Raw genomic sequence first — 18,288 nt, 5'->3', positions numbered from 1 at the left:
GCAGAGTTAGATGATCCCCTAATAAATAAAAATACCTTTCATATTAATGAATACATACTGTCAATGCCAGATGGAGATACACAAGAAACCATAGAACAACCTTAATTTCCAACCTATGTCATTTTCTGAAAGTCTCAAATGCATAGATAAGACTAATAAACCACTTGAAATAACAAATCAAAAGCTGAGTTACACTGTGCAAATGAAGCAAGTTCCCACTTTGTGACAGAGTATTCATTGGTATCTCAGATTAGACACTCCAATCTGTAGGTTTTGGTGACTGATGAATCCAGCCTCAGCAGACCAGTTTCTGTTCCATTGTAGGTAATGGCTGCAGCAGTATCAGTGCAAGCATTTTGACTATTCTGTCTCCCATTAAAGAAAGGGGAAAAAAAAAGGTTTTAATGCCACTTCTTAGTACCTTCCACCTTTCAGGAAGGTGGTGGTGGCTCGCAATGTATACAAGTAGATCCTAGAGTGAATTAGCCTTGACCAACTTTTCCTATTTATTTGCACAATGTAGTATTCCAGACCGACATCTTTCTGTTTGTACAATATGCTCTGTTTCCATTCCCAATGCTTTTAAATTGATCAAACAAATTATATATATGCCTAATGACACATTATGACTAGGTAAATGGGACAGAGTAAACAGGGTGTTTCAGCAATGCATGGTGTACTCAATGCACAGCTGCATTATGCATTAATGTAAGAGCCTGCCTTCAATTGATTAACTGATTACTGTGATTGATTGGATTATTTTGTAAAAATAATGTAATCATGTTGCTGAGTTCGTCTTCTTCCTTATTTACCATTACTTTATATGCAGCTTAATGAACCTTAAAACACGCTGATGGAGTTGTTACAAGAAAGACTTTTTAAAATGGCAGCTTTATTCAGTTTTGCAGTTTTACCTTAACTGTTAACAGGGACAGTCAGTGGACATCTTGTTTGTTCTATTGATTTCCTTTTTTAACTGACCTTTGTGCAGGAATGGCAGTTAGTAATATTTGTATCTATGAAGAGGTACAGGAACAGGAAGGAGAGTGAGAATGGCCCAGGCTAATTTATATTCACTGAGTTTCATTTCACGCCTCCTATAATAAGGAAGACAGTTTGTCATAGACAAGTAATTCATAGTTCTGTGGTTGCATCATCTGGGCTAAGCTTCCCAAGAAGTAGTATTGTCACTTTAGCCTAAACTGAAGAATGCCAATATTGGCATTAGGATTTTTAAATAGAAGTTATACATTTTGGCATTAACCCTAAGATGAAAGCTTCATGCAAAACTTCTGGCATTTATTTTTACATTTTTCAGCACATTAATAAAACCATCTTTATATCTGACATGAGACAAGTCAAATCCGCATGTTTACCACTTAGTGACTGCACAATGCTAATGGCTAACTGCACTTCTATTAATGCTAATCCAGCAAGAGAATGGAAGATATTTTCATATTGAAAATAGTTTTCTAGAGCCATTAAATCACAGTAAATCATTCTGACAGCTAAGTATTATAATTGTCACCAGATAACGTTGGAAATGTTCCCCAGCTGCCTAGGGCAATTGGACCTAATGATAGTTTCTTAATGAATGCAGGCAATTGTGGATACAGTGGACAACCTGCTCAGGCCTGAAGCTCTGGAGTCCTGGAAGGACATGAATTCTTCAGAACAAGCCCATGCAGCCACAATGTTACTCGATACATTAGAAGAAGGGGCTTTTGTCTTGGCTGATAATCTCTTAGAACCAACTAGAGTCTCAATGCCCACAGAAAATATCGGTAAGTAAATTTCTTTACAATCATAATTTAAAGTGCCATGCATTGCTTTACACAGTCAGGAAAAAATATTATAGATATCCACGTGCTCTTTGAAAGCTGAGCTGTGAAACATATGGTGGAAAGGCAAATGCTCCTAAGCAAGGGAGACAGACACACTTCTCTTGTGTAGTTCTTCAAAATTAGCATTCTTCTTTGTTGTAAAATGGAAAGGAGCTGATGTTGCAAAGCTGATTTACCCCTGAAAAATCATTTGAAGAACGTATGGGTATGAAGAGTTCTTGAACAGCAGAGTATGGATTTCTTGTGGTAACTGCTTTCTATAGAGCTGCAGAAATGCTTTCTTGTTGCCTATGATCTGCTCCTAATGAATTTGAATTACTTTTTTTTGTAACATACACTGCCAGTTAAATATTTTAGGCACTTAGAACATACTCCAGACATGACTACCTTCAGGTAAAAACATGTTCAATGAAATACATCTCCCATAATGCAGAATAGCTGTGCTCCAGAGACTGCAAAGTAGCTGCAGATAGTTGGAGCATAATTTGGAGTTCAAGTGGTGACAGAGAAATGAAGGGGTTTGGTATTAGAGATGTGCAAATATTGGTACGTGGGATATGTTAAAGCAAAAATCGTTGCTATGCATAAGAAAAATCCTTAATCTTATTACAGAGATTAATGTGCCAGTGAGGTACAAGGAAGTTGAAAGTCTGCCAGTTTGAGGGGTGCCAAGATGGAGACTTGAAATAGACTGCAAAAATTACACTTTTCACTTTTTAATATCTGAACGTTTGTAACTGTAGAGGCTGATTCTGCATAGTTTCTGAGTAGGGAGACACCAGGCAAGGATGGGGAAAGGTGTTGCAGTCTGTTACCAAACTAACTGTACCAGTTGTTTCTGAAGGACTGTGGGTAGTCACAGAAAATCCTTCTCAGAATGTGCACAAGCAGTTCCACGGAGTTCAGTAGACTGTCTGAACACCACTTTTTTTGATAAGCTTTCTTCAAGTCAGAGTAACACATTACTGATGCCATGCAAGAATGAATTCCCAGAGAACGTGTATATGAACGGCTTAAAGAAAGATAAATCATTCCCTAATTTCATACCTTTTGTCTGTCTGTACTTTAAACCAGTTTAATATAGTGCAGGTATTTGCTAACAAATTGACCATTCTGACATAACATGATTTGGTGTATCCAAGGGAATCCAATCTTCAGTGGTAATCCCATGAAAGCTTCCCAGTATACAGTTTATTACAAAATTAAAACTTACGTATCGCTGAGTGGTATCTAAATTTTCCATTTAAGTATTTTTTAAGTGAACCAATAAAATGGTTTCCTTATAAATCTTTATAAAGAATTAAATTCAGGAAAAAAATAGAATATTTGTTATTAAATATGAATACTGATTTAGCTAAAGTCACATCATTAGCATACGTCCGTGTTAATTTGCTAACTACTTTAAACTATATCTAGATGAAGACTTAAAGTTCTAGGTTTTTTAGAAGAGGATACTACACAGACGTTAAGAGCTTCAAAATTAACATTGCTCTGCAGCATGCGTGTGTGGTATTTTAAGTGGATGTTTTGGGGGCACAAATTAAAACAAGATTTGATGCCATGTTATCACTACTAAAGTGCTGTCATTTTAGCAGCGTGTACAAGGTTTAGTTAAAGAAAATAACTTGAAAAATGGAATACATTTTTCTTATGGTGGCAAATGAGGACAGCAGTGTGAGAAAGCTAAATAAAGACTGGGGGGCAATATTGCAATCTGGCCAACAGACTTTCTCTGCATTCTCCTTTTTTACCACTTTTTGTTTTTGTTTTGTTTGTTTGGTTTGGTTTCTTTTTCTCCTCTGGTCTGCTTAGTTTTGGATGTTGCAGTGCTCATTACTGAGGGCCAGGTGCAGGACTTGAAATTTCCTCAGGGCAGTAAAGGAGGCAACTCGATTCAGCTCTCTGCAAGCACCGTGAAACAGAACAGCAGGAATGGTGAGTCTTGGGCATGGAGCACTGAAACTTTATTAACTTTTATAAAACCTACATTGCCTCTTCTATTTAAAAGATCAAAACAGAACACAACAAAACTGCTCTGTGACTTTTTCTATAAGATCATGTGTACCCAGGTGCTTTTCTTCAAATCCACATCCTGAAAATGCCTCTGTTTACTGATGCTTTAGTATCAGTTCATTAGAATATAGGTTGCTGTCTTTCTCTAGCCCACTGTGGCATGATGATGGAATTTTTTTTCTTTTGCAGGATTAGCAAAACTGGTTTTCATAATTTACAAAAGTTTGGGGCGTTTTCTCAGTACTGAAAATGCAACCATAAAGCTAGGGAGTGACTTTGCTGGGCGGAATAGCACGATTGCAGTCAACTCCCATGTCATAGCAGCCTCTATCAACAAGGAGTCGAGCCGGGTGTACCTGACTGATCCTGTGCATTTTACTCTGGAACACATTGATGTGAGTTATGCTAATGAATTAATTGCAAGGTCATAAAATCAGCAAGAGAGAAAAGCAATGCAGAAAAATAACTTTTTTTCCATTTGAATTTTAAATGTTGGACTAGGTCAGAGACACAAGCTTAGTTAAGTCTCTGAACATAAAATTAAATGAGCCTGGTTCAGTGATTATTAGAACTTAAGTGTATTCTTAATGAAAGCTAATTCAGTAATCAACATGAAAATGTAAATGACTAATTTGTTTCTAAGTGAAAATTACCTCTTGCCTTAGTAGCGGGGTAGAAAACAACTGTTAAGATTCTTGATAGTCTGAGGTAGCAACTTTTAATGACACTTTCAACATAAATTTTGGATCAAGTGCTGTAAGCCTATACAAATTATTTAAATTCAGTGAATAATAAAGCATTATATCAGTTTACTTTAAATTTACTTTAAATTTTCTTCACAGTAGTTTTTTGATGGGCTGCACTAAGAAAATACGGATGGATATTCCTATCATTTTGCCTCTTTTTATAAATTGGTTTTGACTCTTTTTCTTGTTGTCTATTCACATGACTTTGGCCTGACCAGAGGTGAGAATCAAAGAAAAAAGATCATGTTTTCAAATTCTCAATTACAGGAAAGATATTGTCAGAATAAATTTGCAGTCCTAATTTTGCAGAAAGTGAAAATGGCTATAATGTACCATCAGTGCATAAAATCAGAAGATGGAGATCGTAATTGTTTAAAATTGGGTCTGCAGTAATTGAGACTACACTTTAGTGTTTCGGACTATAAAGTCCCTTTTAAAGTAGATGTCTTCCTTGTATAGCATAGACCACAATTTTGCTGATGAAAAACTTTATTGTCCGAAACATGCAAAGTTTAATCTAAATTACCCTTTACACATATTAAACCATTGTTATTGCCATTTTAGTGTGTAAAATCTGAATTTTAATGTTATCCTTTCATCTCCCAGCCTGACAATTATTTCAATGCAAATTGTTCCTTCTGGAACTACTCAGAGAGGACTATGATGGGATATTGGTCAACTCAAGGCTGCAGACTGGTTGACACAAATAAAACTCATACAACATGTGCTTGCAGTCACCTAACCAACTTTGCAATCCTTATGGCTCATCGGGAAATTGTGGTAGGTAATTATGTTTCTAGCCATCAGCAGGGAACAAGTTTTAAAGATTTAGCTTTAATTTTTTAGCAAGTTGCAAAATTGTAACTTAAGTATTTCTGGCTTCTATCCACTCTTTCCAAAGCAGTTTGCTTTTTTGGAGTACTTTTCCTCCCATAAAGTAACCAGCGAAAGAACAGGGAAGAAAACAAGGAAAGATGAGTTTTCTTCAGGCCTTTCAACAATTTTACAGACTTCCCCTCAGTACAGCTGGAGTCTGTCTCTAGGGACAGCTGTGTAGGCTGTTCCCTGGAAGCATGAGTGCAGGCTCTTCATAGAGGAGGAGTTTCCATACTGCTTGTGTAAATGCTTCTTCATTCTATGAAATTTGGTTGTTAACTGAATATGAGGAGGTGTAGAGAATGTAGTATTTGCAAGAATATGAGACTTCTTGTAAAGCCATCATATTCAGAAAGGTTACTGAAAAGATGACAAAAGTGATTCTTTTGCAACTGACATACGGAAACTTCTTTAGCTACATGTGGGATTAGAGCTGGAATTATGCACATAACATGTTCAGCATTTTGTCCTAGTTGGTGTGTAAATCACTGCCTTCTTCTCCACCATGGAGTGCAGGTCTGTAGGAAGGCTGTCCAGCCTTTGTTTACTGTGAAACTTTCAAAATGCTGTCTCCTTCTGCTTGTTCTTTACCGACAAGTTTACAGCAAGTCATAGAAAAGGTAAAAATGCAATATGACCTGGCTAAAATAGTCACATTTTTCTCTGTCTTGCTTCTTTTCTACTTACCGTAATCATACTCTTCTGGGAAGCTGACCTGAAGCTGAGAAATTGCTGAGTACATTCTGCCCATCTCATATGATGAACAAGTAACTTTTCGGGATGCTACCTGTGAAAATAGGTTTTTGTTTATCCTCATAAAGAGTCATATTAATTTTCTCCATTCTTGGTTATTTCTAGTACAAAGATGGAGTGCACGAATTGCTCCTCACTGTCATCACCTGGGTGGGAATTGTCATCTCTCTTGTTTGCCTGGCCATCTGCATCTTCACATTCTGTTTTTTCCGTGGCCTGCAAAGTGATCGTAACACTATTCACAAGAACCTTTGTATCAACCTATTCATTGCTGAGTTCATTTTCCTAATAGGCATCGATAAGACAGTGTACAAGGTAAGTTTTCTCAGTGTCTACTGATCTTGTTCTCTGAAATGACTTTTTGAAATGGATTTGAATTAAAACAGCAACACTGCCAAGCATTCTGACACAGCAAGGCTGAAATAAAAGCTCAGTGTGAAAATAAGATAGACATGTTCACAGATAGTGTTTACATCTATTAAAAATATCACTGTGGCCTTAATTTCCCACTTACTGCAACACTTTTCATTTTAAGTGAAGAAATATCGGCCATTAATAAAGTAAGTGGTTAAACTTCTCAAAGCAGAGATCAAACTATATGTTGATCTACTAAGAACATCTATATGTTTTCTCTATATTCATGTATCTTAACAGCTATTGACTGCTTTTGTGTGAGTCTATATAGGTATTAGTACAGAGCCTTATCTATATTTTTGCATGTTTTTTACAAAGCAGATTCATGCTACTTTTGGGCAGTATTGGTGAAAATAATTGGATTGAAATCTAATTAAATTCAGTAAAGTTTCATGCAGAACTCAGCCAAACAGGAGAGAATTGAGGTTGATTCCAGTTACAACAGCAGAAACTTCTAAATTACAGGAGATAAAAATGGCTCAATGGCCACTTCATCATTTTAAATAAGCATTGTTACATTATGCATCTAGAACTCTGTTTTTGTCTCAGCTTATATTAACTGTAAATCCTAAAACCATATCAGTTTCAATATTAAAAAGTTGCTTATAAAATTGAAAACTCTGCTCTGAAATTGACCAATGGCAGGTGGGAGTATGTTTTCCTCATTCACACTGTTTAGCTAATTTACTTTCTGTAGCTACTGATCACACATTAGTATTTTCAAATATTCAGTGTATGTTTGTAACTAGGAAAAATGCTCCTCAGTTTGTGAAAGATCTCTAATAGATGTATTATGCTGTTCTATTTCACACAATTTAATTGGACGTGTAATGATGTGAAGATTTTGTGGTTTATATTTCCATCTTTTTTTTCTTTTTTTTTTTTCTTTTTTTGTTTTTGCAGATTGCATGTCCCATATTCGCAGGTCTCTTACACTTTTTCTTCCTGGCAGCTTTTGCCTGGATGTGTCTAGAAGGAGTGCAGCTTTATCTAATGTTAGTAGAAGTATTTGAAAGTGAATATTCTAGAAAGAAGTACTATTATGTTGCTGGCTACCTCTTCCCTGCTACAGTAGTTGGTGTCTCAGCAGCTATTGACTATAAGAGCTACGGAACAGAGAAAGCGTAAGTAATTGCAAGTGACCTGAGTGTTTTTCAAGTGAATAATTTTTTAAAGCCTATTAGCTGTCAGAGGGTCCCTGACAGACTAAAATACCATCTAAAAGCTTTATTGGTAAGAGAATGGCAAGGCTGTGCACAAATTACAATCAAGTCTTTTGTAATTCTCTAGGTTCAGAGGATTTTTCCTCTAGAGAGACCAAATCTAAATTGTGGTCTTTCTTTTAACACAAAAGATTGACCTGAAACAAATTGAAAAAGTAAATAACTTTTTGGCCTCAAATGTATATTAAGTAAAAATTCTCAGCTTAAAGTACATGACAGGCCTAAACACACAGTTATAAGCTAATGCTTCATTAGATCTCTTTGTTCAGCTGCCCCTCTAGCTATCTCCTGTCCTGAATTGTGATAGTACAATGTTCCTACCTTTATGTTTCACTTTGATAATAATTTGTCAGGCAAATAGAGCAAGAATAAAATTAGTCACTGCCTTTCATTTACAAAAATACAGGTATGTATGCAAAGTTGCAGAAGGTAAACAGAAAACATTTCTGAGCAGAGTTCCTGGAGGCATGAATTTGCCTTCCATTAGTGTTTACTTTGTCCTTTGATGAATTTTAGAAGATAGTGTTGACTACAAGAAATCTGCTTGATTTTGCTGCCAATGGAACACAAATAAGAAATTCAGCAAGAAACTGGTCTCTATAAAGAAGAAATAACTAAATGAAGGTGGCTGTAATAGGTTGATACATCATTTAATTTGGTATCGTGTATCTTCTCTCTCTACAGTTCAGCTCCCATTTGGGGCATTTAATTTATACCATATTGTTTTTCAGTAAACATGGCATCTGAACATTTTCTGTTTCGTATTCCTCAGGAGTAAGCACTTCACATATGATGTAAAGTTCAAAGCAGATTTTTGAAGATTACATAAAAAAACCTGTGAAGAATATTTACTGATTCATTAGTCCATGATAGCTGCTGTGACCAAACTGAAAAGGAGGCTGAGAGAGATATCATTTTGGTCTTGTTTCTTACATTTTAACTATTTCTGATGATCTGTTTTCAAGTTCAATAGTAGTATTAAACAGGACTCATCGGAAGAGATTGAGGTTAGGAAAAATTGTCCATTGATTAAATGGTACTCTGCAATGTATATCGTTGTTTACTGATTAAATGTTGGTTAGAATAAATATTTTTGTAGTTGTGTTCACTGGACTGAGATGCTAATGCCTGTGTTCACTTTTGTGTCGCTTTCTTCCATCATAGTTGCTGGCTCCGTGTAGATAACTATTTTATCTGGAGTTTCATTGGACCTGTTACCTTTATCATTCTGGTAAGAACTTTGTTTTTTCCTTTCCTTTTAGGCTATCTCACAGCAAACTTAAAAAGGTTGAATACCATCCGTCAATACTGTCCTTATTCAAAAGGCTTTTCATGAAAATGCTTCTAAACAATTTGTAATTTGTCAAATGGTTATATAAATGTTTAGAAATTTTTAGAGAGTGCTGACCAAATGATTAATTGTCAAAGCTGTGGTGGCACTTCAGCATACCCATTTTTTCCTAATGGCTTGAACTCTGAAGGTCATATTGACATGTGTAGTCATATGAAAAATCAATGAAGTACTAAACATAGTTGTTTTTTTTAAAGGAACCATCGCTTTTGCTTTCAGTTGAGTCACTATTTTACACATTCCAGATTTTATCTGCTAAATTATCCAACCTTAATATCTCAAAAGGGCATTCTAACAAATTGGATAATTACATAAATCTCAAGTTTCATTACTTAGACACTTTTTCTATGTATATTTGCATATGCATATTTCCAGTACTAGTGCAGTATATTCTTATGCTACACGTAATGTGTGTCAGACATACAAGTTCATCTGTTTTAGTACTAGTAATAGAATGTTATGCAACCAGTAGAAAGCATATATACATTCTAGCAGTAATTTGAGTAAAGTTGTTGTATGCATGCCCAGCCATCTCTACAGCCACAACTCTGTGCTTCATTGTCCATTTAAGACTGAATGTAGTGTTCATCCATCAGCTATCCATTCTCTGAGTGTTTCCAGGTAAAAATCTCATAGTCATCTGTCAACCTCTGGAAAAAAACTTCTCCCTGTTATTTCAGACTTATCATACCAAAACTGAATTAATACCAACATAGGAATTTGGAAGGAAAATGAATGCAAGATGTGCATTTGGGGCTCATCTTGGTTTTCTCTGCTAGTTCAGTATCTTTAAAGCCTGGCCATACTTGGGAAATATTCTAGAAGGCTGGTGCTGGGGACATAGGCTATGTACATACAAAGCTTTTCTCATAACTGCTGATAGTTCAGAAGGATGAATTAATTTGTCTTCATGCTTTTGACAGACTAAATATTTAACTATTCCCCTTCCTTTATACAGTAGTAGAGTTGTGGAATGTCAGTAGAAGTTCAGTTCCCTTGTATTTTGTCATTATTATTTTTTCAGCCTGAAGCACATGCACGAGTTGTAATTCTGAAATTTCTGACTTCTATAGATCTATATGCTAAATGTACTATTTTAGCACTTCACGTTGCTTATACTTTACTTCTCCATGTAAAAATACTCTGATGCTTTAATTATGGAAGTTTCTATAGAAAATGGACCAGGCCAGTCTTTTGTAGGCATTTTATTCCTTCCTGGTATCTTCAGTCTTGAAACAGGCTTATGTTTATTTCGTTTTGGTTTACTCTCTGTTTATATAAAAGCCTATTGCAGTCCTTTAGCAGTCACTGATGTGTGTGGTGTAAAAACTGTTCGAGTTTATTGGCGTGTTTTCAAAGAAATAGGTGTGGATTTCAAAACTCATGTATTATGAGTTGAATTAGAAAAATTAGGTTTCTGAGATTTAAGTATAGACCATAGTAATTGTACAGAATTATTCAAAAAACATTTAAATTAAACCAAGTCTCAGAGTGGTAAGGATTCTTTTTTAATTAAATCTACAGTTACAGTTGAAAGATATACTTGGTATTTTCAATATGATAGATGGCATTTTTCAATGCAGAGTTGTTTCTTGCAGTTTCTGTAATCATTACTAGCATATTATTTAATGTTTTGTGCCACAGTAGTTGTTACCTCAAGTCTGACTGTGTGTTGATAATTTTGCTTTTTGTGTCTAGTTTTTTATTTTATTCTAGTCACCTCCATTTCTCTCCTTTGCTTTAAAATAATATTTCACATGGGAAGCGTTGGGCACTGCTGACGGCTTTTCCACTTCCTCATAACCAGGTCACGGTGAGAATAGAGGTGAAGGACATTTAATCATATTGACCATGTACAGACATAGTTCACTATTATTTACTGGCCATGACATTATTATCCTCCAGCAAATCATTTAGGCTGAAACGCAAAAGGCCTTTGGGAGCAGTATTCCCAACTTCAGAAATATGAAACAGCAGGTAGCAATCACAGCACAGTTCTTGGGAGTAATTCTTCTCTGGCAATTGCTTTGCCCTCTAATCGTCCCAACTGAGCAAGCAAGAGAGACTGGAGGAAGAAGTGTGAGAAGTATAATGGCTGAAAAATGATGTCATGTTGCCCCATTTGTAGTGTAGCTTACTTAGTGTCAGTAGTATGTGAGCATTTCACCTTAGTAAGCTTTTTACCATGTTAAATCAAATCACTGTTATGATTCTCAGTTTAACGGAACTGCCAATGCACAGAAACTCTTTTTTAATGATCTTGCTTGCTATAAATAACAATTTTTTCTCTTGAGTTTATAAGGATTTTTGCCTGTATCAGTATACAGATTTGTACAAAATGCGGATGGGAAGTATGATGAGGGAAGTATGGAGTTTCTCAGTGTGTCTCCTGAGGAACTTTTAACTTCACTATTTCTATAGGCTGTCATGCCTTTGGGCACCAGGGTTATTATATCTATGAGAAAAGAGCATGTAAGTAATGAGCGGTGGGAAACCATTAGTATGCCTGAAATGGTTTAATGAAAGCTTGGATCATGATACGTCAGGAGCTGTTCTTATCATTTGGACAGCTCCATCTTAATCTTTAATAATTAATTCAGTTCAGTAAGAGTTCAGTGTGCACGCTCATTTAGAAGCCTTCTACAGAGAGCATCTCCCTTGCTGCCAGTCCCAGAGAGAAATAGGCTAAGAGGAAAGATCTGGAGATACAAGAGCAGTTTTAGAGCTGCATTTCCCAGGTAACTAAAGCTCAGGGGAGTTCGAAAAGGGTCAGAACATGTGCAGTTCAGCTAGGTTGCTTTAGAGTGGTGTTTCTCTTTTTCTGTCTTATCATATCCATGTCAGCACTGCAGGCTGTGTGGAATGAATTTTTAGCTGCTAAGCTCAGGCGGACGTGATTCAATTGAGCAGGTTCATGGCTATAAAACAGTGAACTCCTGTAATCTGTGGTCAGAGAAATCTGAGTGTCTTGACTTCTATGTAGATCCATATTCATTCATAGCCAAGTAATGGATGATGGTGGTTTGACTTTTATTCAGCCAAAACTACTGGAGTTTGCTTCTCGCAGGTGGAGACAGCGTATTAGGCTACCAAGGGTTGTTCAAGCAAAAATGCCTAGTGTGTCCTTCTACATTAACATAAGAAAGGTGGTTTCTTTTTTTTAACTCAGGTTGAGGCATTACTTTATCAAAATCAGTGGATGTATACTTACAGATGCACACATATCAAGCTCCACAAATGAAAATGGACTCTTATTTGTGACCTGAAGTATGTAAATAATACTCTTACATATTTCTATAGTAGACACTTGATAAATGGTATTTATTTACTTCTCACAGGGGAAAATTTATCATAATTATTGCAAAGTCTAGCTTTATTTGGCTACTATTTTGTTGTACCTGCAACTGACTCCAATACATTAGTCTTTTGTGCATGCTATTGCATCCCCTTTTTTAAGAAGTTAAATTGACTTGAAGACACTCTCTCTCTCAAAATTACATAGGTTTCAGGAATCAGAAAGACAAAATTCGTAGTTATAGCTGTCCAGTACTTTCTGATTTCCAGACCAGAAATGGCCCTATTTGTGTTGACTGTGAAAGAAGCATGATGTTGCAGGGTGCTGCATTTAATTATTAGCATTAAAAAAATCTTGCAGTGTTGCATTTTAAACTAGTTACTTTTTATTTATATATAATTGTGTTTCCTTTGCTTTGTTTTACTTGATTATAGTTGTCATATGAAGAGATAAGTAGGAACTGGTATTTTAAAAGATACTCTATTTTTTTTTCCAACTTTTACGCAGATTTCTAAAATCTTTATAGATTAATCTAGTTCTCTGTGTAATCTGTGTATCCCATCTCTTGTAGTGGTTAGCAAATTTTAGAAAATACAGCAAAAACATTAGTGAGACACTATCAAGACAAGTTTTTGCTTAGTGTGAGCAGCTATTGTTTTAAGAGACCTCACATTATAGTTTCACCTGCTGTAACTGTGTGTTTTGTCACTCTGGGTATCACAACAGAATCTTCAAATCTAAACCTGATGCCTGACCAGATTCTTAAATTCTTACTTTTAGCCTTTTGAAAATCAGACCAACACCCTTTCAAAATGCAGCATTAAAGACATTTTACTGCCTTAATCAAGGGTATGATTTCATGACTGTTTGAGTTGTATACATGGCAGCTCTGTGTGTGTTTACATGATATATCTGCAGTTTTTATTACCATTGAAGGAGAGTGGTACTGTTCAGGTGCAGATTTTGGTTCATCTGGGGCGGATGCAGCCCAGTTTTCAGGCCGAGACCCAGCCAGTCACTAGCCCTTTCTGTTACATGAAATGATGAGAAATCATCATTGTGATAGGTCCAGTGTTTCTCTGACAAGTTTGCTTTTAAAAGCCTATCTTGCCATTCAGGCTTTTATGTGACCCCTGAGTGCTGCATCTTTGTGGTGAACATTCTTCTTAAAAAAAGCTGTCCTGCTCCAACTGTCTGTCAAGCCTGGAAAACATCTGCAAATTCATTTACTTAGATCAGTAACAGTTCTGTCCTCAGACAGTCATGAAGCAATCCAGTTGGAAGGAACTTCAGGAGATCTTTAGTCAAACCTCCTGCTGAAAACAGACTCAGCTCTGGGTTCAGAACAGATTGCTTAGGGCTGAAGAAACTTATATGAAGTCAATACAAATGAATGCAGAAGCACTAAATATATTTCCTTCTCACCCCACATACTTCTCACTGAGTAAAGTAATTCAACCATTCCTTATTATTCGTCCAACAAGTTCCCTTCTCACTGCTTAGTGTCTTGTGTAAAAAAATGGCAGGATGCCCAAAAGTCTTTAACTCTTGAGTTCCTCCAAAACAGTCAATTTCTAGATGAAAAGGAGTAGGGGAGCCAAAAGTGAATCTATAGAAAGGTTTGGTTACAGTATTTGTAAGTGGGCAAAGTGGGCTTTTTATAATGCTACAGTGTGTAACAGAGATGCCAGCATGTTTGAACAAGTGGCAAACCATGGTCTTTTGACTGCTGAAACTGAAAACTTTGCAATATTTCACAGTGAAGGAAAAACTAGTGTCATATGCTCTGCTGTCATAGTTACTTTGTCGCTCTCTCTCTCTCTCTTTTTTTTTTTTTTTAATGCCTTTTTTCCTTTTTTTTTTCTTGGAAGGACCTATTTCAGCTGCTGTGATAAAGCATTCATACTTCTGTGGATTGCTTTTCATAGTCTATACCTAAATTAGGACTGAATTGTCTATTAAGAAACTGCTATGTACAGTTATTCCCTAGTCCAGCATGGACAGAGCTGAGTATCTACATAAAATGAGCTTAATATGCTAGAGCTTGGCTTAGTCTCTGGGGTAGGACCATGTCTCCTTGCATGTCACCAAAGGAACCTCAGTATTTAAAGACAAGCTTTTGTTTTTCATATGTCAAACTAGCACTTCAGTCATATGAAAAATCAGAGGATAAAACCCTCTCATTTCAGAAGGTAGTCATTTATGTGCTAAGTCATATCTATGTTTTTGATTGAATACACCAGGGTAACTACTTTTGCAAGGATTAGCCTCCAGCTGTGCTGTAAATGCTATTCGGAACTGGATTGTGCACTCCCAGTTGCATAGGTTGCAGGGTTGTAGCCAAAGATGCTTTATGTGCTAGGATTGGCATGGGGCAAGTCTGTTAGTCCTTAATCTGTTTGTTTTGACAAAGAATAAATAGAAGTTACTTTTTTTTTTTTTTTGAGTGGGATGGAGAAGTTCATGTTATGTCAGCTACCAAAATGTACAAAGAATTTCGATCACTTACAGAGCCCCCAACCTCTGGTCAAAGACCAGGGAGAGAAGCAGCTTGTTTTTTCACCTGAGGAACTTATGCACTACAGTGGAAAACTAGATAAGGGGAGCAAAATTATGACAATGATACAATGGAATGTTTCTCAACTGGTTAGTTATTATCTACAAAGAATCATGAAGGGTAATTGGCAGGTCATGAGATGATGACTCTTCATTTTGCTGCAATGGAAATCATGCTTAACCTACACAATGTACATACCTCCAAATAAAGACAGAAATAAATGACAAAAGATTATTTTTCTTACTTGTGTCACATGCATCTTTTGTATTAATCTTAAGATACAATTGTAAAAATGTTTTACTTTGAATTAGGATTGATGAGGCCAAAAGCTGCCAAACACTGTTCTGATGTCCAGAACTTCATTATAGTTCATACTGTCTGTCCCAAATTTAAGTTAGCAGTCATATCTTTTAGCAGTAGGAATTACTTCTATATTACATGTCTTCATTAGTAGACTGATCAGAGCTGTGTAAATACTTACTTTTTGAGATTGGTAATACCTGCTCTTTATTAGGATTTGAGTGACATATCTGACCATTGTGGCACAGCTGTAGGAACACATCTGGAATGAACTTGTATCCCCAGTGTTACAAAAATATGAGGATTTTGTTGCTATTTCAAACCAAAGTCTCCACAGAATGAGAGAGTGGGCTTGATCATTCTCCATCAGTAACCAGTTGCAGATATGGATGGAAGATTGTAGGAATGGGGACATAATATACCTAATCTGTGTGTTATTAAGGATGTCTAAGCATATTTTCCCATCTTCTCTGATCTTCAGTTCAGTTATTTTATGTGGATTAGTTTATGAGTAGATAAGGATGTGTGTTCTCCCTGAAAGAGCATAGATCTTACTGTTTTCTAACATACGATTCTACTTGTTTGCAGGATATAGGACAACACATACTAATTGTTCAAATTAACTGTATAGCACCTTTCCAACCCATATTCTGCAGGCATCCTTGTATTTGGCTTACCTGTGCTCTTCACATGCTTTGCGATAGGAGAAAGGAACCTGGTATCTTTGATACCTGTGATTCTGTTTCACAGTAGTAAAACCATAAAATAATTACCTTTGGTATCTTCCCTGGTTTTATTTAAATGATGAAAACAACAAGAATAAGACAGAATAGTCCTTTCCTTCTTGTGGCATGCAGTCTTGCTTCAACAGAATCCAAACTACAAAGGGAAACAGGGCAACAGGGAGGGTGCACCATCAGCCTGTGTCCCTGGCACTGTTAAGTGTGATGCATTTGCTACATCTTTGTCTTTCTTTTTCTCTTTTTCTTTGTATTCGGTTACATTTAAGCAACTTGCAATACCCCAGTGGGATTTATGAGAACAAAATCAAATAATTAAAAGAATGGGAGAAACCAGTAAAGGCAAAAAGCATTCCAGAAGCAGAAGGGGGTGATAAAAAGACAGGTAGTATGGCACAGTAAAGTGGTAACCACAGTCCTTGGAGGAGGTCAGTGAGATGAGGAACAGGGCCAGAGGTGACATGCAAAGGTGAAGAGAGGCCAAGCACAACATGGTGGGAGACAGAGCCAGATAGACAATGGCAGAGCTAGATTAGGAGCTAAATATCGTGGTTCTTGATAACATTATGAATTTGGAAAATAAAGAGAAACAAGGACTTTTAATATTTTTTTCCCCTCATCGGAATTTGCAGTCACCTTTCTTTTACAGATTGTCTGATATAGTTACTCAGTTCCACTACATATTTGAAAATAAATTAGGGGGGTTTTGTTTAGTCTGTAACATCATCATTATTCAAACTATTATTGAAGTAGTTTAATTTCACTCTTATCTGTTTTGACAGCTGAATCTTATCTTCCTGGTGATCACATTGTGCAAAATGGTGAAGCACTCAAACACTTTGAAACCAGACTCTAGCAGGTTGGAAAACATTAAGTAAGTGCTTTGTGTTCAAGTATGAGAACTATGATTATTTTCTGATTGCTGAACTGATTGAAAGCTACTCTCCATTAGGAGCACATGCCATTGTCTCCCAGCAACTGCAGATGTCAATTAGAAGCAAACAGAGCCAATCCTGCTTTCGTCACATTGTTGCTGTAATGTCACAAACCATGGTCAAAATTAGATAATTTCAGCCTGGAACTAGTGCCAAGAAACTGTTTCACGGAAATGCCACAGCACTGTAGTAATTTCATTTGCATTTAAAATGCAGTTCAAAAGCAATGTTCCTGTTTGCATGGCTGATACGCTTATATTAAGTTTGTTTTGTTAAATGACTTTTTGATTTAGGGATTCTGTGCAGTTTCTACTCATAATCCTGTTCTCCCAAGAGAATTTACTCTATTATTATTGTTAACTTGAAGATTATCTGCTGTTTTTATGTTAATTTATGTTTAAAAAGCAAGCAAATGTTTACTTTATCATGGTGCTGCACTGCAGTATCCCTTTTGCAGAGTAATATGTGTTTTAAAATGAACACGACTTTGGCAGCTCCTCCTTCTTTAGATAGTCTTCCTGTGTTCTGTATAGCTTTGCCTTGTACTGAAGGTTTTGTTAACAACACTGAAGGGATGGTGCAACTTTCTAACTCTGAGGGTTGGATATGAAAGAGTCTTACAGATTTACTTTGAATGTTGAAAATGGAAAGGGAGATTTTCAGTCAGGCTAATATTGTGTACTACATGTTTTAGATAGGTCAGTATCAGCTTCATTGCATGTTGCATGATAAGAGAGAGAGCTAATCTTTAGCATCTCTCTCTTTTCTTCCTTTTCCTCTTTCTGTCTTCTCATCCACACCAGTAATTACCGTGTTTGTGATGGCTACTATAATACGGACTTACCTGGGTAAGATAGAACCCTACATTAACAAATTTCTAGCATGATTTTTAACTTTACAAACTCGGTCAATATTGTGGATTTCCCTTAATTTTAAATAACTAGTTTTGAGATACTTGATTTGCTAAAGAATTTTTAACTAATATATGCCTTTATAATTTTAAATTGCTTGCTTCTGCATTTTGAATTTTCTAATTTTGACTAATTTTTGTAGACAATTAAATATGCACTTATTAATTTCTGTTTCAATTCTGTCTAATAATTTTGTTTCTCTTTTCTGCTTATAATGCTTTCTAGCTATGAAGATAATAAGCCATTTATCAAGTAAGATCATTAGTTAGATGTGGAATTCACTGACTAAATTCCCTTTCCCTTTCATTCCGTGCCGTTCTCTGCAGTTCC

General features: G+C 36.1%; 1 protein-coding gene across 10 annotated transcripts in view; it reads left to right on the top strand.

The window, feature by feature from the left end:
* The window catches only part of ADGRL2 (adhesion G protein-coupled receptor L2), a 158,869-nt gene that overhangs the window by 124,643 nt on the left and 15,938 nt on the right, over positions 1 to 18,288 (top strand). For 9 of the 10 annotated variants that reach the window (XM_030454862.1, XM_030454861.1, XM_030454860.1 and 6 more), the window contains 8 exons: positions 1,601 to 1,784; positions 3,657 to 3,779; positions 4,047 to 4,252; positions 5,210 to 5,383; positions 6,338 to 6,547; positions 7,550 to 7,770; positions 9,034 to 9,100; positions 16,895 to 16,986. In XM_030454862.1, the coding sequence (XP_030310722.1) occupies positions 1,601 to 1,784; positions 3,657 to 3,779; positions 4,047 to 4,252; positions 5,210 to 5,383; positions 6,338 to 6,547; positions 7,550 to 7,770; positions 9,034 to 9,100; positions 16,895 to 16,986 (1,277 nt within the window). Of the gene's footprint in view, positions 1 to 1,600; positions 1,785 to 3,656; positions 3,780 to 4,046; positions 4,253 to 5,209; positions 5,384 to 6,337; positions 6,548 to 7,549; positions 7,771 to 9,033; positions 9,101 to 16,894; positions 16,987 to 17,850; positions 17,896 to 18,288 lie in introns of all 10 variants that reach the window. The other variant, XM_030454866.1, reaches the window with a different exon arrangement.

Source organism: Calypte anna, chromosome 8, assembly GCF_003957555.1.
Source record: "Calypte anna isolate BGI_N300 chromosome 8, bCalAnn1_v1.p, whole genome shotgun sequence".
Lineage (NCBI taxonomy): Eukaryota > Metazoa > Chordata > Aves > Apodiformes > Trochilidae > Calypte > Calypte anna.
Note: the sequence above shows the minus strand (reverse complement) of the source record. Positions and strands in the feature narration are given on the sequence as shown.